Here is a 27340-nt window from a genome sequence, read left to right as displayed (position 1 = left end):
ATATGCATGATGTCTCCTTCACAGAGAGTAGAGCAGACCAACGGGATGCTCGGAGAGGAGGAAAGGACTACTTGATTTGGGATTGCTGTCCTCTCCCTGCTATTTTTTTTCCCCATCCCATCAAGGATCGTCTTTTTAGCCTCCTTATGACACACGAAAGAAAACCGAGAGCAGAAGCAGAATACGAAATACAGCAGGATCTGAAGGTGTTTCAGCGGCTCTGTTTAAATAAGTCAAAAAGCCAACAGATAATATCTTGTTTGAGTGTTACTTCTCACTGAGACATGAGAGGACATGTTCAGTAGAAAGGTTAATCTCCATGGATGGCTGCCTCCATCCAACACAGCGGCTGTGTTTGTCACTCTGTGAGCTTTGCCTCTCCTTTTGCTGCCAGTAATGGAAAGCAGCAGGAGGTCCGGCCTGGCTCAGTAGAGAGTGGCAGTGTTTTTCTATCACTCTGTCACCCCAGCCATGATGAACAGGAGCAGGAGCAGACCAGGGGGTGGGGGTGTAGCAGGAGGGAAGGGGCAGAACAGGGAAGTTGGTATACATTCACCTTCCCCTCATCAAAGAGCTTCTGACTGAGACTGACTGCTTTGTAGAATAAAACCTGCACAGCCCAGTGGGTTTTTAACTAAGAAGTGTTTTCTTCCTGTGAGATCTTGCATCCCTTGTAGCAGCAACTTTAAATACTGGGGGGGATTTACAACACTTTCAAAAAACAGCCATGTGTAGATTTCTGCAAATGCTTAAAATGAAAAACATCGTTCTGACAGCTTGTAGGACAAAAAAACAAAAAACAGAGCCTTAATGAAAATCTGTGTGTGGCTACTGGCCAGACTGCATGGTCTGCAAGGAGCTCCTCCCACCTCCTTGTACTCTCTCCATGCCTGCTGTAGAGGAGTCCTGCTCCGCCTCAGCACTCCACCTCTGCACAGTTACAGCAACAGCAGCAGTAGCAGCGGCAACAGCGGCAGCGTGCCCGGCTGGACCCGAAACCAGCTCCCTGCAGCAGTATCACCGACACACACACACACACACACACACACAGAGCCTCTCGGGTCATTAACCTGTCGCTTGTGGGATACGTGAAGACAGACGTTTATCCGCTGCTGCGGGAATCAGAAGAGCAGCCGCCGACACAGCTGTGTTGTTTATATTTTTTGTCTGATTTTTGGAGACCTTTTGTGTTGCCAGGGAAGAGAAACTCCGAGCAGGTAAGCAGTCAGTTAGCAGGCAGTACATAACCTTGGCTACTTTAGCATGGTTACGTTATAGCGGGCGTTTTCTTTTCCCTTTTTTCTTCTTCAGATACACCTTTTTTATTGCTTCAGCTATACAGGTTGAGTCAAGTTGTTACAGTTGAAATTTCCATGTATGTGTTGTATCACAGCAGGCAAAAATATATACAGCCATTTAGCTAGTTTCCACAAATCCTGCCACAACAACCTGTCGGAAACCAAATTTTGGCAGCAGATGTTCAGCCAAAATTTTCAGTTATCAAATCTAAAAAGGCTAAAACAAACAAACAAACAACAACAAAAAACACCGAAACACGTGTTGTGTTTAGCTAATGCCGAATGGTTTGTTCAAGTAGGTGTTAGTGAAACATTAATATAACATATCTTAAGGTGTGAGTTTCGGAGATATTTATCTAAAGGGCACAAGGTTTTGGCGGAAATTCCTACCGAGTATCGAGAAAACAGGTTGTCTTCCCTCTCTGAATGAATGGGGTTTATGTGTATGAATGTGTGAGTGAGGCAGGCGTAACAAATGTTAGTCGTAAAAAAGAATTTGTGTTCAGAGGGTTGACACGTTGATGTGACCCGGTTATCAGAGCGTAATACAGACTATAGGTTGTCCAATTATTTGGATTATGAGTGATTTTTCCACGAGGCATCTCATTCAATTACACCCGCGCGTGAGCTTTGTTTTGGGGTGGCGCAGCAATTTAATAAAAAAGCGGAGAGTAAAGCCAATGCAGTGAATTATGTTCAAATATAATAACAGCCATTAGATGACCTGTGCTTCATAAAAAGCTGTCCCACTTGTAGCGTACATGTGTGTGTTTGGGGGTGGGAGGTGAGGTGGGGGGGAGTGGGTCACATGTGTCTGCTGCTGCTGTAGTTGGTGGTTGCTTGCTCTTCGCAGAAGGATTCAGACAAAAGTGCAGTTTTAGTAGCCGTTGAGTGTTCATAAACCCCCTACACTTAAACTTAATTACTCATCTTGGTCACCATATCCGAGGGCTATTTAAACCGTTGCCATCCAGTCTGACCATTGCATCCTGACTGCATTACACGCGCTCAAAGCGAGTCCTTAGTTTCTTTTTAAAACTAGCAATCTGGCAGTTTCAGTTTTCAGGGGTATGGATTCAATCTATTGTTCAGGGTGTCTCCAGATTAGGATAGTGGATTTTAATTCCTCAGCAAAATTTGATGTGTTTTTGAGACATCTAGTGGCCAAGCAATCATGTGTATGTACAAAGGTCACAGGCATTTTGAGTTCATAATAATCTCTTCATTAGGTGCCCAAAAACAGTAAATTCCATGTCCCCTCTCAACTCATTTCCGTTGCGCTAATCTTATATTTCCAACCCCCCCCCGCCCTCTAACATGCTCATGAGATATTTTTCATAGTCTGTATATTATAATGAAGGCAGGGCTTAAATTTTTGTCATATGGCTGAACTTCTGGTGGTTCTGTGTGTGTGTGTTTTTACAAGAGGAAGTGAGAAATATTGGACCTTGAGCTTGAGAAGGTGTGGGGAATGTAGACAGCAGGGTCTATCTCTGTTCAAACAAGCAGGACTGAACATGTCAACAAGAGCTAGAATAACTCTAAACTGAGGCGTGGGGTTGAGATGCGCTCTAGTCTCGTCTGGAGAACACAGACGGAGCACAAAAAATGTTGGACATCTCAGATAAACCTTCCTCTTGCCATCCCTCTGTTTTTGTCAGTGATTCCCAGCAGAGAAAGTGGAACAACAGAGACTAAACTGTGCCAGCTGTGGGACTAAACTGTCAGTTCAGTAACTTAATAAATTTACCACACTAGTGCTCTGTCTGTCTTTGCTCTGTTATGGCCCGATTAACCCTGAATACCCCTTAGACGTGTTCTTGACTAGCAGTCAGTCTGTCCTCTTCAGCAGTAGGTCTAATAGCCTAATACTATGTGTATCTCTGATCCGTCATCACTTTATATGACTCATGCACAATGCCATAAGATGTTAGGCAAGGCTCAGCTTCCTCTGTTGTCGCAGGAACGGTTAAACAAACAGTGGGCTAGTGGGTGCTTTCCTGCCCAAACTGAGTCAGACAGAACAAAGAAAAATGTAAACATGCATTATCTTTACCAACAGGAAAACACCTCATTCCTATAGGATTAGTAGACAGCAAGGTTTTTATGCTGGAGCCATGAATTACCAGCAGTCTTAAGACAAGTCTCAAACATTGGTTATCTTTTGTTCTGATGGTTTTAGTCAATAAGCAAATGTTGGATTTAGAAATCATGGATCACTGTGGCTAAATGAATGCCTAATGCAACAGGAATATTAAGGCCGCCTGAGTGCACATAGAGACCGTTTTTCATTGTCTTAGGGGAGTAATTGTTCATCCTCCTGCTTCCTCAATTTTTTTTCCAGATAATGAGTCTAGAAAGTGAGTTAATGTTGCTGTGTGTCATTGTGGCACCTTGTTGAGAGGCAATTAAAGCTGTGTAAAGAACATAAAGAGGGACACCCAGATGCAAGGAAACAAACGATCCCCCTGAAATGTTGTTGATCTTCTCACTGTCAGTCCAGTTAAACAGGACACACAGAGAGGCAGGGGAAGAAGGTGTGTTTGTGAGAGAAGGAGAACACACATGTGGAGTGGGAGGTGTGTGTGTGTGTGTGTGTGTGGAGAAGGGGGGAAGGGAGGTTGTCGTGGGTGTGAGATTCACCCTGGTGAGACTTAAGGCATTCCTGACATTCCGACCTCCGTCTTCTTCTAGCATGTCGGGGGCTGCAGAGGACTCTAGAGGGCTTTTATGTCACTAGGCTCACACCGGCAGGCCCTTTGGTTGAACAGAAACCACATACCCTCTAATTTAGGAGGCCATGGGAACAAGTAGCACAGCACACACCGGCTCTTCTTAAGTTACATCAGCGGATGACACTTAAACCCTAACAGAGGTCCTCTATGAGCTTAGAGACACTTGTCAGCTCCCTCATCACTGCCTTTATAATTTCAAGTAGATGTCTGAACTTTCTCTTTTTTTTACCTTCGTGATTTTTAAAAAGAGAACTTATCTTTCATCAGAAAATCATACATACAAAAAATAAATAATAATAATAATAATAAATTATTATTATTAATCCAACTTTTTCTCTTGAGACCAATCCCAATATCTCAGCTCAGGGTATCTACAGTATCAAGTACAAATCTGATACACATGCACTGTTTTTCCCCTGTTAAAAATTTGGTTATTTCATTGTGTGGAGCTAATTGACTAATCATTTTACATAAGACATTACATTAGGCCAGGGATTGCTGTGGCACTCCCTGACTGTTCAGCAATCTGCAATCAATGAATGAATGGCAGAAATACTGAGTTACTGAGATATTGGCTGAGAAACTGTGTTAAATGGGGATTACTAATGTAATGGTCGAAACCCAATCATCTTAATAAGATCAGGTGTTTTGGTTTGGCTCATTCTTTGGCAAAATGAGCAGTCTTTTGAACAGTTTGATGCTTTAAAATTCAGCATTGTTTTGTTATTTGTAAAATATGAAAAAGAAATGATGGGATGGATTAGGCATAGTTTTATATGTAAAACAAACAGTATTATTTGGTCACAAAGATGTGCAATTACAAAAAGCAATTACATTGAGTGCATGATATAAGTCTTCTAACCATGTACCTCATTCTTCTTTTTCTCTTTTCTATATTGGCTGGTGATCGACACTTTGTGATGTGGAAACCTGCTGTGGCCCAGCCATGAGAGTTCATCCCTTATCTGCCAAATCCCTCCACAACCACATCTGACCAAACCTGATTTAGCAAACCAAAGATGTCAGCGTGCAGCGACTTTGCAGAACACGTGTGGAAACCCGGCTCTTGTAAGAACTGCTTCCACCTGCTTAGCGCGCACAAGACTGTCGGTGGCCTGGATGGCAGTGCGCCAACCGCTTGTTTGAAGAGCAGCCTGGGAGGCGATGAAGAAGCTGGAGTGACGACGCCTTCACCCTACAGCAAGCCAACCATTCGCTGTCAAACCCACCATGATGAGCCTCGACACCAACGAGTCAACAGATGTTAACATGAACATAGAGCAGGTGAATTTCTGAAATGTCTCTTTTCTGTTATGAGTTTCTTTCTGTCTAGATATCTGTATCTGTTTTTAATGTGTGCTCATGTTTATGTGTGACAGGAGAACACAAAGAGCCCAGTTGAGCGTTTGGGCCTGAGGAAGCTCTTGGACCTGTCATCACTTTATATCGATAGTAATGGCTGCAACAAGGCCCATAGAGATGCAGTTCTTCAGAGTCCTGAAACCAAGATGGACTACAACAACTCCTTTTCTTTTTCTCCCTTGGCCCCCAATATTCTACCCAAAGACTCCATGATCATTAGCAATATCTTTGTCACCCAGGAAGAGGGTAGAGGTTCTCAGAATTTAATAAAGAACGCCAATGGAGACACCCGAAGGCAGCAGAATAGCACATCCGCTATTAGAACCAAGAGCACTTATAATGGAAATGGCACGACTGTCAAGCCAAATTACCAGGAGGCCCATCAGGCATCTGTGGATATACCTGTGGATGTTGTCCCTTCCAGTCCAGCCACAGTTCATAGCAATGGTATGAGCAGTGGAAGCACTGCTACTGTTACCACTAAGACTTCCAGCACTTCTACCACTTTCCCCACCACAACCTTAAGTGTGGACACCACTAGGCACAGTCCCCCTCCAGTGCTCCACTCTGTTCCTGTCCTGTCAAAACAGACCAGCCTATCGAACTCCTCTTGTTCTTATCGTAGTAGTACGGATTCACTTCCTGGCACAGAGGGGTCAGGAGGAAGACAAGTCAGGTCAGGGAGCCCTCAAAGTCCACCAGCCACAGGTAGCCCGGAGTCATCTCCCAACTCACCCACTGGACAGCCAGACTCAGAGCCCATTTATGCTGAGAGCACCAAGAAAAAGCGCAGGCCGCAAGGAAATGGAGTGCAATCCCATCCTGAGTCCCCAAACCAGAGTAAGAGCTCCTCCTGCTCTGAGCCTGAGCATTCAGGCGAGAACCAACGGGCCACCATCACTGTAATGGCTGCTCACACAGAGGAGAACAACAGGACTTTTTACCTGAGCAGCCCAGATTCAGCGGTCAGCACCCAGTGCCACTTCAGCCCCACAACACGTAAAGACCCCAGCAGCCCAGCCTTCCGCTGGCCCAGCCCCAGCCACAGCGCACCCTCTCTGACCACAGAAGCCAGCCTCACCCCCACTCTCAACCCCAAGCCTCAGTCTAGCCCACCCATTCCCCCAAAGAGGAACAACCGCTCCCCCAAACTGGGCACGTCAAGCCTCTCATCATCCATGTCCTCTCCAGTCCCTCTTCCTGAACTCCCCAAGCTGGGCACCTCCAGCCTCTCACCGTCCATCTCATCTCCTGTGCCTCTCCCTGAACTCCCCATGCTTTTCCTCGTCTCCGCTAGAGAGGGGCACTTCAAGGTCCATACAGAGCACCACAGCGCAGCATCTGAACGCTGGCACAAACCCCACCACCACAGTTCTGGCTGGAACTGCTGCATTGAAGAAGAAGAGGAGGATGAGGAGAGAGAGCGGAAGGACGGGGAGAAGAAGAAGCTGGCTGCCAACCCGGGAACAACTACACGGGTGACAGGCCTAGTCAGTGGTGCCGCTGTCTGGAAGGAGGCCAGGGACTGTAATGCCCACAGCAGCCCCCCTCCGAACGACACAGCCAGGCACGGCCCCCCCGGCTTCCCCCAACAATGGTGCCTGTCAGGAGGAGACTGAGGGCACCGGTGCAGAGGAGGAGGGCAAGCATAACGGGAGCATGCCGGCCAAGCAACCGTTGCATGGCGGCTCATCAGAGCTGCTGGCAGCAGGGAAGGGAACTGCCAACAATGAGCCCAATCCACCACCTCCCCCACCTAAGAAACTGCACAGGTAAGAATGACAAAGAACTTTTTGTTTGGCATTTACACATTCAGTTATTATCCCTCAATTGGAATAGAGCACTAGTACTGTATCTAGATAGGACTACATTAGATAAATATCAGAAAAATAGATGTTTATTTTCATTATTGATGAATATTTTTCAGTTGATCATGTTGTCAATGAGACAGAGCCTAAGGTATAATGCTGTAACACTGACAATCGGACCAATAGATCCAAAACATCAAGTTGTTCAGTTTAGATATGAACCAGCGATATATAAGCAGTTCTTTAGAATTTGGAGGCTGTAGAAACACAATGACAAGAATTTTCTCTTGCATCATTATTTAGCTTCCTCGAGAAAATGCTTAATGCTAAATGTTGTTTTTACTTTCGGTGCAGCTGAAAACATTCAGCTGTGCAAAATCTTCTGTTTATACCTAGTTTCCTACCTATTATACATTTCTCATAATACTGTTTATACTAAATAAGGGCAGAGCACTGAAAATACCAACAGTCATCCTGAGCAAGAGTGGTTCTTAAATATTGTTTACAGTAGTAAGCAGCTGTGTAAAAGTAAAAATCTAATAGAGGTTTAATGACACACCAGCACATTATACACTAGCAGTAAGATGAATGCTGTGCATTTATCATATTTCCCATTATAGCACATACTTGCGTGCTTGTCCTCAGGTTTCCTACCTATGACTTCCACTGGAATTAATGGGACTGTTATTCAGTCATGACACTGTGGTTTCATTATATTACATAATTTAGCACTTACGCACTTAGACTAAAAGCATAAATGCATTTTGTCTCTTATGGGACAGTATATATATATATATATATATATATATATATATATATATATATATATATATAATGGTGGTGCTGCTTATCTGCGACTCTGCGCATACATTCATCTTACTGCAGGCATTTGTGTGAATCTTACTGTGCCTTCTCCTTTCATAGCATCATTATTCAGCCTTGAATCAGCCTCCATTCTAGCGCCTTGTGATCATTCAAACTGTTCAGGCATATTCCTCAATGCATGCCTTGTTCTATTCATCCTAGTAATGTGACTTTTTCAATTCTAATTAACACGCAAAATGGGTCTGTTAAATAGTCCCCTTCTGTGTCACATTGCTGTAAATTTGTTTTGGCTGCAGCACAATAGACAGAACTGTAAAAAGAAAAAAAAAAACAGGCCTTGTTCCAGTGATATTGTCATACAGGGACAAAGCTGTCATTAGCAGGCGTTCAGCTGCATCTTTTGGCATAATTTTCATATTTGCATTGTTGGCATGATTGTACTTTAAATTCTTGCATGATTAAAATGCACGTTCTGGTTACTTTACAGGCAACATTACATAACTTAGAGGGTCTGCAGAATGATAATTTTTCACCTTTGTTCAAGACTCACACTAGCGTGACCCACTATACACAGGGGGCTTCTAGTCTACATAGACATTTATTAGTGGGAACATTTGCACACGTGCTTTAACCTGAGTCTGCAGGAGGTTAAGAATACACACACAGTCTGAGTCAGCTACCCAAAGTAGAAACAGAGAAGAGGCCTTGTGTTGCAGTTATTAAAGCATCAAATGATCTCCTCAGAATAAACTTTGCTTTGTCTGGGAGAGACAGCATGATGAGGTGTAACGCACAACTGTGACTTCCTCAAGACGAGCAGATGTTCTGCCATCTTGAGCTGCTGGAGTCAGCAAAAGCTTAAGCTGGACTGTTTTACCATCAAAAACTCAGATTGCTGATCACATTTCAAGGGTCCTTATGTTTGTGGTAATTCTAGTAAGGACCCGTCTCTCCTGTTATGACATTGCCGACATTCTGCGCTGGTAAAAATACACCTTGTTGAGACACATGTGGGAACACGCCTCAAGCCGGCCGGCGACAGTTGTGGCTTTCTGGTGTTCCAAGTTTATCAGCGGGTTTAGTGTGTTTAATCAACAAGTATCCCCTGGCACCAGGCATGTACTGGAAACTCGATGGCAAAGTGCTGCAGGAAAACAGAATCTAAATATTGTCTGCAAGGCAACCAAAACTTCATAGAAGATTAATTATTGACAGAAAAGGGAACTCTTTTGTGTGGAATTAAAGGAAAACAGTCAGCACACAAAAACACATGCACCCCATGAAGCAGCATTTTGATGTGCTGAATCATTTAAAAGCCACAGATGGTTTGGAAAAATCTGCCTCCCAGAGCGTTTGATCACAGAGGAAAAGACCAAAATTTCCTTCTTTTATTCCTTGTTAACAAGTCAACCTACATATCGTGTGACGGGGTCAGCCTAAGAGCCGCATGTGTGTTTGTGCATGTGTCTGTGTCATGCACGAGTGTGTGAGTAAGTACTCTTTAACAGGGAAGGCGTGTCAACAGGTCAACGAAGGTTGCCAAAGGGAGGGGCATTAGCGAACAGATTGTTGCCCCTGGCAACTCCCAAACTGTCCCAGTCTGGCAGTCCGCTTGCCACTTATAGAAGTAGAATTTACAGATCGGCCATGTAGATTCAAGTCCATTGAGTCTGACTTGGGTGTGAATTGCCTTTTGCTCTCTTAACTACTGTTCCAAGACGTGCAGCCCCTCCCTCCGCAGAGCCATCCTGATCCCTGCTCTGCAGCAGAACAGATAGCATCTTGTTGCCATCTGACAGACTGAAAGCTGCTTCTAAAGTGAACCACTAGGTCAATGAGTGAATGCTATGTTTGAGATATGGGTGCTTTAATTTCGCGCATCTAATGGGTGCTGTTGCTTTTACTGCTGAGACAGACTTTAAATACACATATGACTCGCGCGGAACCAGGGTTGTGTTACTACGCATGGTGGGGCTTTAGAGAGCCCACCGGTCTGATCCAGGGACAGTTCACGCCCTCCAGCCCGACAAGGACCTCTGCCTCTCCAGCATGAGGTAGGCACCTGATGGCAGCTCCTTTTCGCACACATCCTTACTTAGATGCCAAAGTTCATGAGATATCTATCATTAGACTCACGGAGAGAAGCGGTGATGTTCTTATTGACACAGGAAAGTGGTAATAAACCACAGTGGCGTCATAGGTGAGCAAAGGCCTCTGCTTCTTTTCACACCTCTGCAGGCCAAAATCTAGAGGTGCCTTAGACTGGTGCAGTGACAGCATGTGGTCAACTTTTTGCTAATTCTGTATTCTTGCTAGTTATTAAAGCATCAAATGATCTCCTCAGAATAAACTTTGCTTTGTCTGGAGAGACAGCATGATGAGGTGTAACGCACAACTGTGACTTCCTCAAGACGAGCAGATGTTCTGCCATCTTGAGCTGCTGGAGTCAGCAAAAGCTTAAGCTGGACTGTTTTACCATCAAAAACTCAGATTGCTGATCACATTTCAAGGGTCCTTATGTTTGTGGTAATTCTAGTAAGGACCCGTCTCTCCTGTTATGACATTGCCGACATTCTGCGCTGGTAAAAATACACCTTGTTGAGACACATGTGGGAACACGCCTCAAGCCGGCGGCGACAGTTGTGGCTTTCTGGTGTTCCAAGTTTATCAGCGGTTTAGTGTGTTTAATCAACAAGTATCCCTGGCACCAGGCATGTACTGGAAACTCGATGGCAAAGTGCTGCAGGAAAACAGAATCTAAATATTGTCTGCAAGGCAACCAAAACTTCATAGAAGATTAATTATTGACAGAAAAGGGAACTCTTTTGTGTGGAATTAAAGGAAAACAGTCAGCACACAAAAACACATGCACCCATGAAGCAGCATTTTGATGTGCTGAATCATTTAAAAGCCACAGATGGTTTGGAAAAATCTGCCTCCCAGAGCGTTTGATCACAGAGGAAAAGACCAAAATTTCCTTCTTTTATTCCTTGTTAACAAGTCAACCTACATATCGTGTGACGGGGTCAGCCTAAGAGCCGCATGTGTGTTTGTGCATGTGTCTGTGTCATGCACGAGTGTGTGAGTAAGTACTCTTTAACAGGGAAGGCGTGTCAACAGGTCAACGAAGGTTGCCAAAGGGAGGGGCATTAGCGAACAGATTGTTGCCCCTGGCAACTCCCAAACTGTCCCAGTCTGGCAGTCGCTTGCCACTTATAGAAGTAGAATTTACAGATCGGCCATGTAGATTCAAGTCCATTGAGTCTGACTTGGGTGTGAATTGCCTTTTGCTCTCTTAACTACTGTTCCAAGACGTGCAGCCCCTCCCTCCGCAGAGCCATCCTGATCCCTGCTCTGCAGCAGAACAGATAGCATCTTGTTGCCATCTGACAGACTGAAAGCTGCTTCTAAAGTGAACCACTAGGTCAATGAGTGAATGCTATGTTTGAGATATGGGTGCTTTAATTTCGCGCATCTAATGGGTGCTGTTGCTTTTACTGCTGAGACAGACTTTAAATACACATATGACTCGCGCGAACCAGGGTTGTGTTACTACGCATGGTGGGCTTTAGAGAGCCCACCGGTCTGATCCAGGGACAGTTCACGCCCTCCAGCCCGACAAGGACCTCTGCCTCTCCAGCAGGTTTACACGGGCCAGTCGTGATATCTCACGTAGACTTCGTTTTAGCAAAGGAAATCATCTAATCTATTCTGCGGAAATTGGCTAATCAAGATGTCTATTAATAGATGTTTAGGCTATAACTGGGCTTTCCAAGGACAGTGATAAAATCTTGATGAATGGTGCATTTTTGTGTCATGATAACATGCATTATATATGATACTACATGAAGCTGAAATCATTCGTTTTAATCCTGACTGTGTGGTTGGCGATAAAAAAAGTGCTTGTACTGCTGAAACCTTTGGTCAATTGATTGATTTGTTGATCAACAGAAAATTTAAATGCAAATATTTTGATAATCACTTATGGTCTTGCTACTTTCCCTTTTCTGACAGTATCTGACAGTGGCCCCATGTGCTTGTATGCTCTTACATGCAGTCAATCAAAGAAAATGTCTTTTTTTCCTTGATCAAAAGGCTGATTCAGCCTCTCACATCCTCCCACAGGACATAAGCAGTGACATTCTTTCACCACAGAAAATCTTGTGTTTTGGACACAAATCTCAGAGATCTAGAGTGAAACGTGCGCAGGTGCACACATGCACATAGACCCATAATCCCTGCACCCATTACCATTTCTCCTCTGCCTCAGCATTTCCCCTGCCTTTCATCACAGCTCTTTTGTCTGTAAAACGATAGCGGATCCTTTAGCTAACTGCCCACAGAGAATACCTAACCCTTTGTCTCCCTCCTGTGCTCCTCTCCTTTCTCCCCTTTCTCCTCCTCATCTGTTTGATCTGCTGAATTATGGCAGAATTGAAGTCAGGGGCCAGCAGATAAATGGATAGAGGAGTCATTTTGTGATGGAAGAGAGGCTAGGCAGATGAAGGGATGGGATTGGACCGTGTTTCCCTGAGCCATTAGCGGCTGTAATGAGACAAGTGAATGGCTGTCACTCAGCCTAATTGGTCACCTTGATTAGATAGTCTACTCATGCACAGTGTTCATTGGTATTACAAGCAGCCATCATGGTGGACAGGCAAACTGAAGAGAGGAATGCAAAGCATCCGGTGAATTCAAAGAAATGAACAGTTTTTGATTAAAACAAGGATATGTAACTTTTGGGAGAAATAATGACACAATCTTCCTCTTAGACATGAAAAGTTGAATTTATAAGAAATAAAATGTACCCCTGCTGAATTCAATATACACAGGGCTTCTGCTTCTACAGCTTTACTTGTTCCAGTACCTAAGTGTGGCTAATGGTAGCAAAATTTTAGCAAACTGTAGATAGATAATATTGCTATGTATTTGGAAATAAGAGTTATTTTGCTTGCTCTTTACTTGTGCTACTGTTATACTGTGCTTTAGCCAGAAACAGGTGAAGATTTAAATCATTTTATCACAGAAGTGAAACAAATTGTAAACATATTATATCTCAGCAGGAGACATCTTCATTGTTTCCAGGTTACGGCGTGTCTTTAAGGCAAATAACTGTCCAGGGAATCTTGGGAAATGGTCAGCAAAATGTACATGGTCTCACTCTAACAGTATATCACTAGTCAGATGTAAGTAGTGATATACTTGTGGCAGTTTACTGTCTTCAGCCAATATCAGAACCAAGCAAAACTGTCATATCTGTTACACTCACGTCATAAGGGGATTTAGTAAGGCTTGACTGTTGCAGCTGTAAGTTGACACTGAATCAAGAAGTGCGCCTCTCTAATATGGAAGTGAAACCACTCCTAACAGTATTTGTTCATTATTTAAAATGTGCTCAGTCTCATGGATTTATTGGTGATGCATAGTCTAGATAAGAAAAAAATCAAGGGGAAGTGAAGTGGTTCCACATTTATGAACAGATGCACAAATAATATTCTATCACTACGACAGACTGACCGCCTCAGGGTACTGCACTTGGCTGATGTTTTGGAAAAGTTGAGATGCGTACACAGGCAGACAGCAGAAAAAAATACACACAAAATATTGCTTGAATGCATGTTTGTTTGTATCTTGTCTAACCCATAATATTTGCTTAATCCTATGTCTGTTTTCTCCTTTTTTTCAGAGTGTCCAGTAAGATCAGTGGCAGCAACATGGAGCTGGACCGCTGCAGCCAGCAAGGGTCAGCAGAGAGTACTACTTCATCTCCATGGGGGCTGGGCAGTGGCAGCCTACCTGCTGCTTCTACTGACAACCTAACCACTGACACTGGTAAATCTCCTCTCACACTCATATTTTAGCCCAGGTTTATTAAAATATCTGTCGTACAGGTCCATTTACTCCAATAGAAACTTTCAGAGGGACTCTAAGGATTTAACTGATTCACGCTAGGGTATTATCTGATAGCTACAGGCCTATTTGTGCAAGTCACTAGGAAATCCATGGATGTTAGCTGTCTTGCTGTTCAAACGCTGTTTCCTCTTGTTTTACTATGAAAACGCACTTTGTCCAGACTGAAACTGAGTGACACTAAAAAGAGGAAAGGGAGTGCTGTGAGGTTTTATGGCAGAAGTCTTAGAGCTTATCTCTTCTCTTTTTCTTTCGCCAAGTACACATGCAGATTATTTTGAACTAGCGTTGATTTCCACATAAAACTGAGACGTGGCTCAGAATGAGTGGCATCTGTCCTTGGTTTAGAAATTACTGTCATCCTAGGCATATCAGCTTTTAAACCTCTTGTGACGCTCAGACGCTTGTAATTGCTGGAACTTCCTGGGCAACGTTGTTTGAAGAGATAATTATGGAGTTTGATAACGAGGGAAAAAGGGCTTGGCTACATCCTACTTTTTTTTTCCTTTACAGTCTTTCCCTCTGTGAAAGCGGTTATTGAAGACTGCACCACACAATTATCTCAGTATCTGTCTTCTCTAGTGTAATGTCAAGTTCCAACTGTAAGTCTTTAATTGACAAATGGATCATAATTGGATGGAAGATGTTTTGAGTGTCAGCTTGAACACTGGATTGTGGAAATTTCCAGCTCTTTTGAGGAAACAAGGTATGTGGTTGTACTAAGGCTGAGCAGTAGGCAGTGACAGAGGGGGTGTAGTAAATAAATCAAATTCACAGCTGTCAGCCAGGAATATGAAAGTGTGTGTGTACTGTTTAGGTATGGTAAATTAACTCACAAGGACAGTGAAACACAGGATATATTGTGTGAATCCACTGAGGCAGTGAAACGAAAAGCTGCCAATAGCTGTATGTCTATGTCTGTATCGTTTCTGCTTTCCAAGGTGACATGTGTCAGTTGAGTATAATTGGAGTTTTTGTCACACAGTTTGTGTCAGCCACAGCTGTTGTGGTCTTGTCAACTGCAGTATTTTCTTCCCTTTTTTTCTTAGAATACTCAAAGTACTCAGGAAGTTAATTCCTCATACAACAGTACACTGTACTTGACCATTGCTCATGTTAGAAAGCTTACTTCCATTTTTAATGATTGATTGGCAGACCTCCTGACGTCATTTGCACTCTCTCTCTCTCTTAGATTCTCGAGATGCTACACGGATGTCTTGTTCCTCTCCATTTACCAGAAGTCCAGCTGCCTCAGCCCCAGGGTCTCCTCACCCACCCTTCCTCAAGAGCTTAAGTAACCAGCCGCCACCACTCCCGGAGAAAAAAATGGTCAACCGCACCGTGTCGGCTCCTGATAGCACAAATGGGAAACCCTTTGTCCGAGCCTACCCACGCCTCCCATTCACTGGCTCCGAGACCAACGTGTGTCGACCCACTGAACTAACCTCCCGGTCCAGTTTGCCTTCCAGCCCCGTTGACCCACGGCCCATTTTCTCCTCCAACGAGTCTCTGGAGCGCTGTCATGCCCCTCTGGGCCGGTCCTCCAGGTCCCGGACGCTGGATGAGCCGCTGAAGACTCACGGGCGTCTGGGTGTCCATTGTCGAAGCAGCATCACCTGCTCCTCTTCTCCTCAGCTCAGCGCGCCCTTCTCGGCCTCAGAACCGGGTCCAGCGCCAAATCTGGGCTCCAGCCTTCAACTCCAGACCCTCCTGAGCAACATTGATAGTAGAGAGGGGGTGTACTCCAAACTGGGAGGCCTGTACGCAGAGTCTCTACGGCGCTTGGCTCTAAAGTGTGAGGATCACTTCACTCGCTCCCAGAAGAACCCACTGAGGTTTGAGGAGAGCAACTGGTCTCTTTTCAGGCTCACATCTAACAAGCCAAGCTGCAATGCAGGAGATGCTGTGTACTACTCTGCTGCCTGTGCCTCAGACCCCAGCAACTCCTACGCTGTAAAGGTAATCTTTAAAATAATAAATAATAATAATAATAATAATAATAATAATAATAATAATAATAATAATAATAATAATAATAATAATAATAAATAAATATGTGTTTAATATAACCATGTTCATGGCTGTCAGTGCTAACCTTGGCAACAAATACATTGTGTTGCTTGTGAATGCTTCACAATAAAAGCCTCCACACCACTTGAACACTTTTAATTTGAAGCAGTTGCAGTGTGACACACTTGGTTTTCACTGACAGTAACTCACTTAAGCTCTGATACAATATCAGGAGAATAAACACTGATGCTGATACCAAGTTAATTAAAAACAGCAACACTGGGTTACACACGTGAAACGTTTCCTGTGAATCCCTCGTGCATAGGCAGGCAATTTGAATTATGCTCAAGAATGGTGGACTCCACCACTACCAATAACAACTACTATATAGTGAAGTAATGGTGCAAATGCAAATACACTGAATGCCTATCGCTCAAAAAAGACCATAAATAGTATCAAAAATAAGGGTTTGATGTAATGAAAATCTTAAAATATTTGATTGATTTTTAGGGATTGTATTATTTTTGAGTTACTGATACTTGAACTCTATGATCATTTCATGGGTGGCCTTGATTTTAAACACTGAGTACAGAGCACAATAAGTATTAGACTGTAAACATCTGTGGGTTGGCACTTGGTTACAGTGGCCAGTGTTTAGTCTCTCCAGTCAGAGGTTTTTTTTGTCAAGAGAGCAACATGTAGCTCACTGAAGATCATCTTTACTGTTGTTTGAGGAATAATTTGCACAGTGGGTGGTGCAAACTGTTTTTTTAAGCAGGGATTTGACAGTTGGAGGATAGAGTGACAAGATTAAAATCGGGCGGTGATCTTGTTTGTTCTTAGGCTACAGACGGGATGGTCCCCCACTACAGCACAAACCCTCAGGGCATGCAGTGTAAACAACCACTGAGAAATGAAGGGTGTGGAGTCGGTCTCACTGACCTTTGTCCCAAAGTCGTTAGTGCTTTACAAAGCAGCAGCCATTTGTACAGTATGTGTTGTGCCACAGCTGTGGGTGCCCACACTCTTGCTTAATATCACAAGGCCCAATTAATCTTTACATTCCAGGCAGGATTTACAGTCAGACAAACCCCTGTTGTCAAGGCCAACACACACAAACACCACCTAATACACACAGTGTGCTATGAGCCCATCCTGCACAAATAATTATATATTAAAATCTGCAACCAGCATTGATTAATGTTACACATTATGTGTTTGTCTAACTTTATGTATGGACATGTTAGCGATGTGTTGCTAGCTGAAACTTAAACCCCCTGAAAGTAGATTTTAGTCCAGTTAATCTCAAAGAAGAGATTATATTTCTGAATCTGACCACAGCACACAATGAGAACAAGATAAAATTTCATTGGAGACATTTGCATGTTTGCTTCAGAATTCTGATGGCAGATTTAATTCTGAAAAGTATGATGGGAAAAATAGCTTACAAAAGAATGACACTGAGAGGGTGTAGTAGTTAAGTCCAGTCCTGGAATCAGCTAGCCTATTAGTGGGTTAAAAATCTGCTTTTCTTTTAAAGCTTTTCATTTGAGAATTAAATTTGAATCTGCATCAAGGCTGCTGATTTCACTTGAATTAGAGCAGGAGCTGAATTGGCACTGACATTGGAACCTTTCTAACAAGCATTCTTTCTTACATTTCTTGGCCCCCCTCCCTTTCCATCTGTGCGTGGAATTCCTCTGCCCCCCTTCCTCCTCTCTGTCCCTTTCTTCTCCTTTCCTTCATCCCTTCCTCCCCCTGCCCTTTGTGTTTTGTACCTCTCCAGATCTGTAAGAGTCCATCCATGGAGGTCAAACAGGGTCATCTCTACGGTCTGTCAGTGCAGCAGAGCATGCCTCCCCACTTCAACCTCCAGCAGGACTGTGGACACTTCCTCGCTTGCATCCCCCAGAGCATGTTGCCCTCTGATGAAGTCTCTCTGCGTGCCACACCTGCCTCTTCTCTGCCTCAGCCCTCCACGTCCACACCGGGACAACAGGCAGACCGAGAGCGAGTGGTGGTCATCACCCCTGAGATCCCCCAGCAGACTGCAGCTGACTTTGTTCGGGAGTGGGAGGCGTTCCATAAAACTCAGCCAGAGGTGTACGAGCGCCGCGTCTGCTTCCTCCTTCTGCAGCTCTGCAACGGCCTGGAGCACTTGAAGGAGCATGGGGTCACGCACCGCGACCTTTGCCTAGAGAACTTGCTGTTGGTGCCTCATCACCGCAGGCCCTCCCAGTTCTCCCAACAGACCAATAATGACAGCAGCACCAGTAATGGTTCAAGTGGTACAGACAATCAGCGCCACCTTCCCCGGCTCCTTATCAGCAACTTCGCCAAGGCCAAACGCCGCTCCTCTGAGGACGCTGCCTCGACCAGCGTGAACCCTCGCAACAAACGTGACCAAGCCAGGCTGGCACCTGAGATCGTCTCGGCGGCACAGTACCGCAAATTTGATGAGTTCCAGACGGGCATCTTGATCTATGAGCTCCTCCACCAACCCAACCCATTCGAGGTGAGCCCAGCACTTAAGGAACAAGACTACTGCTGTGAGGAACTTCCCCCCATCCCCTCTGTCTCGCTTTATTCAGCCGGCCTCCAGAGGCTAGCCCAGCTCCTGCTCCAACCCGACCCCATTAAACGGATCCACATCCAGGAGGCCAAGCGCATACTGCAGAGCTTGCTCTGGGGTCCCAGGAAGGACCTGATGGAGCAGCAGCTGGAGAGACACGGACATGGAGGAGGCTTTGTCGATGGATCCCGACATGAGGGCCTCCTCAACTGGCTGGATGTGAAACGAGCCCTGCTGATGATGAAGTTCGCCGAGCGCTCGCTGGAGCCTGAGAGGAACGCAGAGCTGGAAGACTGGCTTTGCTGTCAGTACTTTTCCTCGGCCCACCCTCTGTCTCTCTGCCATACTGCTGAACTCCTCTACTCCCTAAAGTAACGGCTCACTTTAGGGTTAAAAGTGTGTGCAAGTGGAGCCAAAGTGTGAATTTGTGAATGTGTGTATGAGAAAGACCAATAATGTCTCGACACTATGGATGGTCCAGTGTGATCCTTTGGAGATACTGTGAAACCTACCCAGCTGTTTGCGCTACTGCTACGTGCATGAGAGCCATGCATCAACCAAGCCGTCCACTCTGAACCTTTTACACAAACAGTATTCTGCCACAGACTGTCATCGCAACAAAGAACCGACCTGAAAACTCAGCCATAGACACGTGGACAAAATCACTAAAACATTCACGCACAGACTAGAATCGCTTTGTGCCAGTGATGCTGATAAACACATCGGTAGGGGAAAAAAAGAAGAATATGGACAGTATTCATAATTCTATAATACACTTACCAAAGTTTCATGTTTGACACTGTATTTTGTGTATTTATTAAATATCAAATGAGACATTTTACCACTGAGAACAGGCTAATAATTCATAACCTTATTCTGTGTCAGCCAGCTTCGCAAAGTAATGTCTTGTCTAAATGTGCAGCTAACTTTTAAATTTCCTGATATCTTAAAATATAAGGTCACTAGCAGGATTGCGGTGTTGCCACTTTTCCGTCACACGTCTATTCATGGGCACATAGTGCTGTACTGTGTAAACAACATAAACTGTGGATAACTGGTTTACTAGTTGAAATGATCAAGGCAGCCTTCCTTAAGTGTGTGTTATCTCAGGCCTTGTTAGACAGCACTGCATAATAAATAGACTCAGTATAAATTAATGATAATCCATTCTGTCTAACACACAACTCAATATTAAATGGATAGACTAAACAATTTTCAACATTAGCAACTGCTCCCACTCAATGGTCAAAGCCCCGTGTTTTTCCTTATGCTTACTTTTAGTGTATATTTAAATGTTTTGACATTTGTCACAGTGCCTTTTGTTATTTGTATATGTTACAGTGACTCGGAAGCCAAATGTAAATATTACCGATCATTTGTCCTTGGTGAAACTGGCCTTTCACAGAATGTTCTAGAAACAACTTTGTACAGTTATTTGTAGATGATATTAGAAATTAGCCCAAGCAGGTCTTAAAAAAAAGCCATGAACATGAGCAGCAGTTAAAAAGTATTTATGATATAATTTGCTATCCTGTAGTAGTCACTGGAATTTCTCTGTTTTCATATGTGGATTATCAAGTTGTGTTTTCGGCACAGCAGCAGCTGAGCCGGGTTTTTTTTTTTTTCCCTCCTATGTCCCATGTAGGCTGCAGAGAAAGCTTCAAGTTAGGAGCTTTTTATCTCCAACAAAGATTTTTTTCCTAATAAAGTCCAGAGAGACAAGAATTTAACCACCTGCATGCAGGTTTCTGTTCATGACTGACATTTATAATGTTGAAGAGAAAGAAAAAAAAACAAAACATGGTCTGATCTCACAACTAATACATTATCGATTTGAATTATTTTTTGTGTGCCTCACTTATTTGCATCTATCAATAAACTGTGCATATATTTTCTCACAGTATTATCCTGTGTATCTTGTTTCTTTGGATGCTTACATTTTAATGGTTGAGCTATTAATATGTTGGTGTTAGCAGCTTCCAGCACTAATGAACCTCTACAAAACACATATTTCATCTTGTACACATTCATTCCTTTCATTAAATAAACTTCATAGTCATCATCAGTTACAGTGAAATGAGAGGAAATGAGGACCTGATTGGACCTCAGCCGCCACGTCTTGTGACAGAGGAAATGCAGGGTGTTATTTTGATGAACTTGGAGCAATGACTGCATACACACTAACCCAGTCTTTGTTATGTTTCTTGTCTTACCTTATTTTTCAGCTTAGAATTCTTATTGCCCTAAAGTATATTATGCAAGACTCTGGTATCTATTTTAACAGCAGAATGAAAAAGTTTAACCCTGTAACAAGAAGTGCAATTTGTGAATGCCATCGGCATCAGGCAATAATACTAAGTCTGAGCAGGAAGTTACACCACAGTTACATACATTCCTTTGTCTAGTCTTTCTGCTGTTAGGTGAAACACAAAACACAATTTTTGTGTTTCAGTAACTTAGATTAGTTTTGAAACAGTTTATACATGAGCTGATGTTGGTTGTTATGCAAGGATTAAGGCCATGTATGCCATTTTCAAACTGAAAGGAACATTAACAGACATAAACTAACAGCTGGAGAAAGCTATAAAACTTAAATCATCCAACTGTAGGAGCAGCATCTGGTGTTGTGGGGGAGACAGAGAGTATACTGCATGGATCAACACAACACAACAGGTTGTACGTGTTGTGGAATCTCAATTTGAGTTTGGAGCCTCAGGCCAAAACAGACCCCAAACTACACCCCCCCACACACCCCCAGCACTGCCCTCCGTCTCCACCCCACGTAGCTTTCTGCTCCACATCACTCCTTCAAAACCACTGGCTGCTCCCTTGTCATAGGTGGGAACTATGTTGCTATGGTGTTTTGACCAATGGAATGGCATTTCCAGGAACGCAGTCAGTCTCTGTCTCCCTCAGTCTTTCTTTCACAAACACACACACACACACACACGCACACTCACCGAGTGAAGCAGCCTGTTGAGCAAGAATCCAAATAACCCCCTCAGTAACAACAGCAAGGCTCTCTTTCTTTTGTTTGTCCAGTGAACACCGGTCAGGAGGTTGCATACTTTTATTTGAGCAAATATGCATCCCAGCAAACCTATCTTCAGCACAGGACCTAGGAGGACAAAAACAAAGACACCGCACTCAAACCCACAACTTGAGTACACATATGGTAGAAATGAAACTGCTGTGAGAAACACCATTTAAAGTGATGTGGAGGAGAGTGAATGGAAAATCCACTCTGAAAACTTATCTGCCTTACTATAGCTGATGCACCTCTAGGTCCATTAGCATCTTTTTATTACCAGACTTGAATAATATAAGGATAGATTCACTACAGGATTGTGCTGCATGTGGATCCATGTTTGTTTACCCACAACACTGAATTCTTTAAATTAAATAGTGGGGTAGGTGTGATTTTGACTAAAATATTCTGTGCATCCAGCCATAATTACTTTGCATTTAGACTCTCATTATATGTATTACACCGTCTGTCTGCATTATCTGTGAATGCTACCATCTCTTTTTTTTTTTTGCACATGCACCACACGTATATACATATTACACAAATAGTGCTGTAGCACCCGATACATAGGTATACTATATCTTTATATGTACATACCAATATTTCACTTCCCCCTAAAACCACAAATCGTACAGCATGCAAGTATGTATACTTAAATGGGAATGGGTGGTACACAAACTGGCACATGACATATTTAACACAAACTTCCCTTTCTAACTAACTATCAGTCACCACTTTTTTCACATACTTTCCACCTGAGTTTGTTGGCTGGCTCAGCTGGTTAGAGGGAAGCTATCAACTTAAGTTCCCAGGCAAACTTTCCATTCAGGGCTTCACATTGTTAAAGCACAGCCAGCGGCTGATTTGACAGTAGCCTCGAGGGCTCTCTGCTCCATCAGTTCAACACAGCTGCCCATTAGAGCACTGGGGAGAAATGCCAAATGAAGGTTACTGGAGATGCGGGACAGCTCGGATGTGGATATTCCCCCCCCTCCCCCCTCGTCTGTGTCCTTGTTGTTCCGGTTCCACGTTTTGACCTCAGAGCCTGTGGGTTTCCTGCTAACTGCTGTTTGCAGCCATTTGCCCACACTAGTAAAGCATGCTGTTGCTGCATGAACTGCAGCAGCATACCTCACTCCTTGACAGATTCTATGTTTAGGTTATGGGTTAATTACTTCCCTGAAACACAGCTCAAAGCTTGAAAGCCAAGAGTAAGCATCGCTGACATGGTAGCATTAATCTCTAATCACATACAAAGATAAAGGTGACACTTCACGTTACCCAGCATCTCCTCGGACTGTGCACCTTGAACAAACAAACAACACACAGTCACAGTTTCTTCTAATGATGACCTTGTTGATGTATCAGTGTGCTAGATATGCCAGGGGCACTGCAAGGTCTTCTCTCACCAAACCAGAGACGGTACTGTAGGGCTTGACAGAGGTCATGCAGAACAGAAGACTTCATGGTTTACACAGGATATATACTTCCTTTGTCTCTCTGGCGGCAGGACCTGAAGAGGCCCTCAAGTCCTTTGTGGAGTGCCACAGCTCCAGTATCACATAACACCGCCCTTACTACCAAAGCCTGTAACACAATATCTTACATAAACCTCATGAGCAAGAGACGAGATATCAAGCTACAACAGGAGGCTCTGAGAAGTTTAAGGACTTGCAGCCTGTTCTGCTGCCTCTGCAACCCTGGTGTATAGAGGTAGAGCGGCTTTAAAGTGCTAACTGAGGAACTAGATGTCTTCAGCATCCATCCTTGTCCTTCACACTCCATTTGCCTTTGACCTCTTGTCAATACAGGTGCTCCTGCAATTTTTGTTGCCTTTTTGCACGTGTCAGTGAATGAGCACTATAGAGAAATGAAAAACATTGAAAATCACACGTATTTCCTGTAGTATTCTGACATCTAGTGGCTGAATCCTGCAACTACAACAGATTTCATGTTGACACTGTACACTGTCTCCCCCTCTCCCTGGTGCATAAAACTGTATTCTCATTGGTAAATTTAGACCATTTAAAAAGACCTTATTAATAAATAATTATAATAAAAATTAACATTTTGAAAAAAAATATTTTGTACAATCATTCTAGTACAGACATTAATTCTGTGGCAGTCTGTGTGAGGGAAACTACCAGAATTACTTGTCAGGAATGTTTCAGAAAACCTCAGTGGTTTCGGTATGAAATCTTGTGCTACAGCAGCTATAAAACCACACCCAGAAATATCATGAATTGCCAAACTTTATTTTTAGATCAAAACAAAGCACAGCATTAAAACATTTCAACACTGTCATGACATCCAGCCACCGTCTTTAAGAGTGTGAAAAAGATGCAATCAAGCACTTTTGGCTTAACATCATGCTCAGAATTAAAGCCAGTCTAACTAATTTGTTTGGTCATGAAAAAGACTTCACCTTTTAAATGATTTTACATCACTATCAAAAAGTCGAATTTATCATGCCAAAGCCTAAAGCAAGACGTAGGTGAAAAGAAATTCACAGAACTTCAGAGTTTGTGGTGTTGAAAAATGCATTCATTCATTTAATTACGTGGTCAGAAGAGTGTGTTTTTTTTTTTCAGATGACTTGTTAGTATGCAGCCTGTAAATGCAGTGGAGCACCAGGTCCCCAGGCAGGACACAGGTGAGATCAGCCCAGGTAAAGGGAAGGGATGGGGGCGGGGAGAGAGAGAGAGGAGGGTGTGAGGGTTCTTGGAGGTGGGGTGGAGAACAGGGTTCAGGTTTCAGCTATAGGGAAATATGGGGCTGGGGAGGGAGTAGGGGGGTGGGGGGCTGATTTCGAGGCTTTGTGTTCATTTCTTCTTGGGTTTTGCCTCCAGGGGTAGGCCAATATCTTTCCCTCGCAGTTTCAACCCTGTTCGTGGCAGATTAAGGGGTGTACTGATGAACACGTGGGTTGTACAACTGACAACTGAGACATCATAAACATGATTAATCTGTTATAGAAAGAAGAGTGAACCATTTTCTTACCAATTGCTCTCTCTATCTTGCCCATGACCTGGTTGTTGGGAATTGCTTTCCCGCTCTCATAGTCTGCAATGACTTGAGGCTTCTCATTAATTTTCTGAGGAAAAGATTTATGATACATAATTTATCATGTTTAACCATAGGGTCTAAAGCCAGTAAAACTACCCAAGCATGCAAAAACGGTCTTTCATTTAACTACACGATGAAAAGCAATTACAGTAAGGTTTGCACAGGAAACAGCTTTATAAGCTTCATCACAAAGCAATGGTTCTGTCATTAACATGTCAATATCATGATTCATCATATTTAATACTGGATTATCCAGAGCAGTTTGAGTCTGTTGGCCAGGAATTGCAACAGACTGTCTACTTGAATCTCTCTCAGTGTTCAAACTCTGGATGGCCTTGCATCAAATTGTGACTGTATGCTGGTTGCAGTACCCAGATGTGTGACATTTAAGCTATGTGTGACAGTAACGCGATTGTTTTCAACTTCAAATTCATCAACACGCACAGTAAAAGGATGTTTTACCAAAAACAGACAAGAGGCATCTTTTCCAGGAGCACCACCACCTGTTATGTGTCGTGCACATGAGAAGCCTGTATACTCACAGTGGCCAGGTCTTTCTGGGTCAAGCCATTATCCTGTCTTCCTTTTTGAATGACCTTGCCCACCTCCAGGGGAACCCTTTCATGGTGTAGCTCCTCTGTTTCCCGGTCCAGTTTGGCTGTGTTCTTGGTCACAAGATGCTGTTTGTTTTGCCCCGCAGACCCTGTGCAGCAAGCGGTGGATCAAGATAATGTTAGGCCATAATTCAGAGTGGATGGCATACAGGAATGCAAAATCACAGGCAATTCAAATCATTTAGTGCTTGTCATGTTTGGCCAGAATTACAACTTGGATGAGGAGAGGAATATCTAAAAATGCATCAAATGATCTGTGGTTTTACTAAATGTGTACGGAAAGAAGCAGAGATTTACATTTCTTGGTTGTCTCAATATCCTCCCCACGTCTCTGAGCAGCCGTGACAGCCTGGAGAAAACATGGACATGTGCAAACCTTAAATTTCAAACCTTAGATTTCAAAACACATTCCACTTTATTTGACAGCAGATTGCATTATGAGCAGGCTCATGTAGCTTTTAGTTTGCTATTACAAATCCTGTCGTTAATAAGTAACGAAACTTGTCTAAGTATGACGCATAGGTCAAACAAACAATAACGTGAGCACAAACAAGCCCAGTCTACAGCTGCTGCCCCTAAACGCCCCATGTCCTTGCAGTAAAAACAATATTTGATCGTCATCATGACAACAGTTGTTAAAGTGGGTGTATGATTTGTTTGTTGGATTTCAGAAATCCTGAAGAAAGGCTCTAGAACATGATGTGGTGTTTAGCAACACATTTTCCATTAGTCATTACCAGATATCTACATGGACGTTGCATTTCACATCATATCCTATCCCACACAGACACATGAAACTAAAAGTAATAGTAGCGTTAGTTATGAGTAGCTAGCTATAGCCAACTAAGCATGTGCAGGTTAGCTGGCTAATGCTAGCTAGCTGCTATTTTGGTCACCGTCAAATAGTAGCTTGCCCAGACTAAGTGAATCGTTTTTTGAGTGAGGTTTGGTTGACCGAGGAGTCTATAACGTTAATAAATAAAATGCACAGGTGTGTCTTGCGGTTTAGATGTCTAACTGAAGTTAAGCTTTATTCCTAATTTGAGTTGTTTGTAAAAGAGACACACGACAGTCTTACAGCCGTTACAATTGCTCACTCTAGTATAAAACTAGCCAGCTAGCTAAAGTCCGACCGTAACGGTTAACTGGTTCGCTTCACTGTTGTTATTAACTAAACTCAGCTAAACCACCAAGCATGTGCGATGTTTACTTGACAATTCAACCCTCAAACATGTGCAGAAATCGCCCTGTTTTACTGGATATATTATTCACTAATGTTCAGTTTAATTTGAAACGCATTTTGAGCCCATTGTGAGGATCGACTTCCAGAATATGCTTAAGACAGAAATCAGAAACACTGACGAAGTGAAGGGTTTATGCTAACCTGCTTGGATTTGGCCTGGGCAGCAGTCGGCCCCTTCTTCCTCAAGACAGTCACGGTATCCCAGTCGCTTTCTGCCATGTTTCCAGGGGTTCGCCCGATACCCGTAACGTTTAATATAGATATAAAAATAAGTTCAACTCGCTGTGTTGAAAAATGATCCTTTTAAAGAAGGCAGTGCTACTTCAGCGAATCAGACACTCCTTCCAGAATTATCACCCACGCGTTCTGCCAAAGCTTTATTTAAAACAACGTGTTTAACAATGATATAATGAAGGCCTCTAAGCAGCGACCTCTATTGGTGGAGCATAGTGACCTACATCCACATCGACATGATTTCAAACGTGTGATCACACATTACATCAGACAGGGAGGAAAACACTTGTCTAGTTGTTACAAAGAATTTGTGTATTCCATCTGTTGGCTGTTTTTTATAACAAGGTGCAAAACCCTACAAAGTCCAGATGTAAGTAAACTCTTAACAAACTGCCTAGAAATTAGTTTAAACATCATTTTGAATAATGTGTAACTGTCTGTACCTGAAGCATTTTCTGTTTCTTTCTTTTATACAAAGGTGGCATGGACATACTAACAGAAATAGGAGGCCATACCTTAATTTAGAAATACAGCATGTTGAACAAGGGAATACAGGGCACAGAAAAAAGTAGTAAATTACATGTAAAGCTTATCATAATAATGAGTGAAAATGTACCAATATGTGCAAAGACTTT

At 43.3% G+C, this 27340-nt stretch overlaps 2 protein-coding genes across 2 annotated transcripts; one reads left to right on the top strand and one right to left on the bottom strand.

Moving 5' to 3' along the window:
- Positions 1–850: 850 nt before the first annotated feature.
- prag1 (PEAK1 related, kinase-activating pseudokinase 1) lies at positions 851–20423 on the top strand. The gene is given in 8 exon segments (XM_018662492.2): positions 851–1217; positions 4978–5247; positions 5249–5317; positions 5413–6948; positions 6950–7167; positions 13715–13860; positions 15131–15897; positions 17735–20423. Coding segments are annotated over 7 exon segments (4092 nt in total). The 5' UTR covers positions 851–1217; positions 4978–5052; the 3' UTR covers positions 18896–20423.
- Positions 20424–23782: 3359 nt separating this feature from the next.
- edf1 (endothelial differentiation-related factor 1) lies at positions 23783–26837 on the bottom strand. Its single transcript, XM_018662524.2, has 5 exons — positions 26613–26837; positions 25526–25577; positions 25157–25317; positions 24549–24642; positions 23783–24432 (listed from the first exon to the last, which is right to left on the bottom strand). The coding sequence occupies exons 1-5, from the start codon at positions 26688–26690 to the stop codon at positions 24371–24373; spliced, it is 447 nt and encodes a 148-aa protein (XP_018518040.1). The 5' UTR covers positions 26691–26837; the 3' UTR covers positions 23783–24370.
- Between the last annotated feature and the right edge of the window lie 503 nt (positions 26838–27340).

Source organism: Lates calcarifer, linkage group LG9 (genome assembly GCF_001640805.2).
Source record: "Lates calcarifer isolate ASB-BC8 linkage group LG9, TLL_Latcal_v3, whole genome shotgun sequence".
Taxonomy (NCBI): domain Eukaryota; kingdom Metazoa; phylum Chordata; class Actinopteri; family Centropomidae; genus Lates; species Lates calcarifer.
This window is presented reverse-complemented; position numbering and strand designations above follow the sequence as displayed.

What these genes read in the sequence shown, in the direction of transcription:
- edf1 (XM_018662524.2), bottom strand. Translation starts at nt 26,690, where the DNA reads ATGGCAGAAAGCGACTGGGATACCGTGACTGTCTTGAGGAAGAAGGGG. An exon ending in CCCAGAAAGACCTGGCCACT is followed by an intron (nt 24,643 to 25,156) that starts GTGAGTATACAG and finishes TCTTTTCCTCAG; the next exon opens with AAAATTAATGAGAAGCCTCA. An exon ending in CAAGATAGAGAGAGCAATTG is followed by an intron (nt 24,433 to 24,548) that starts GTAAGAAAATGG and finishes TGCCACGAACAG; the next exon opens with GGTTGAAACTGCGAGGGAAA.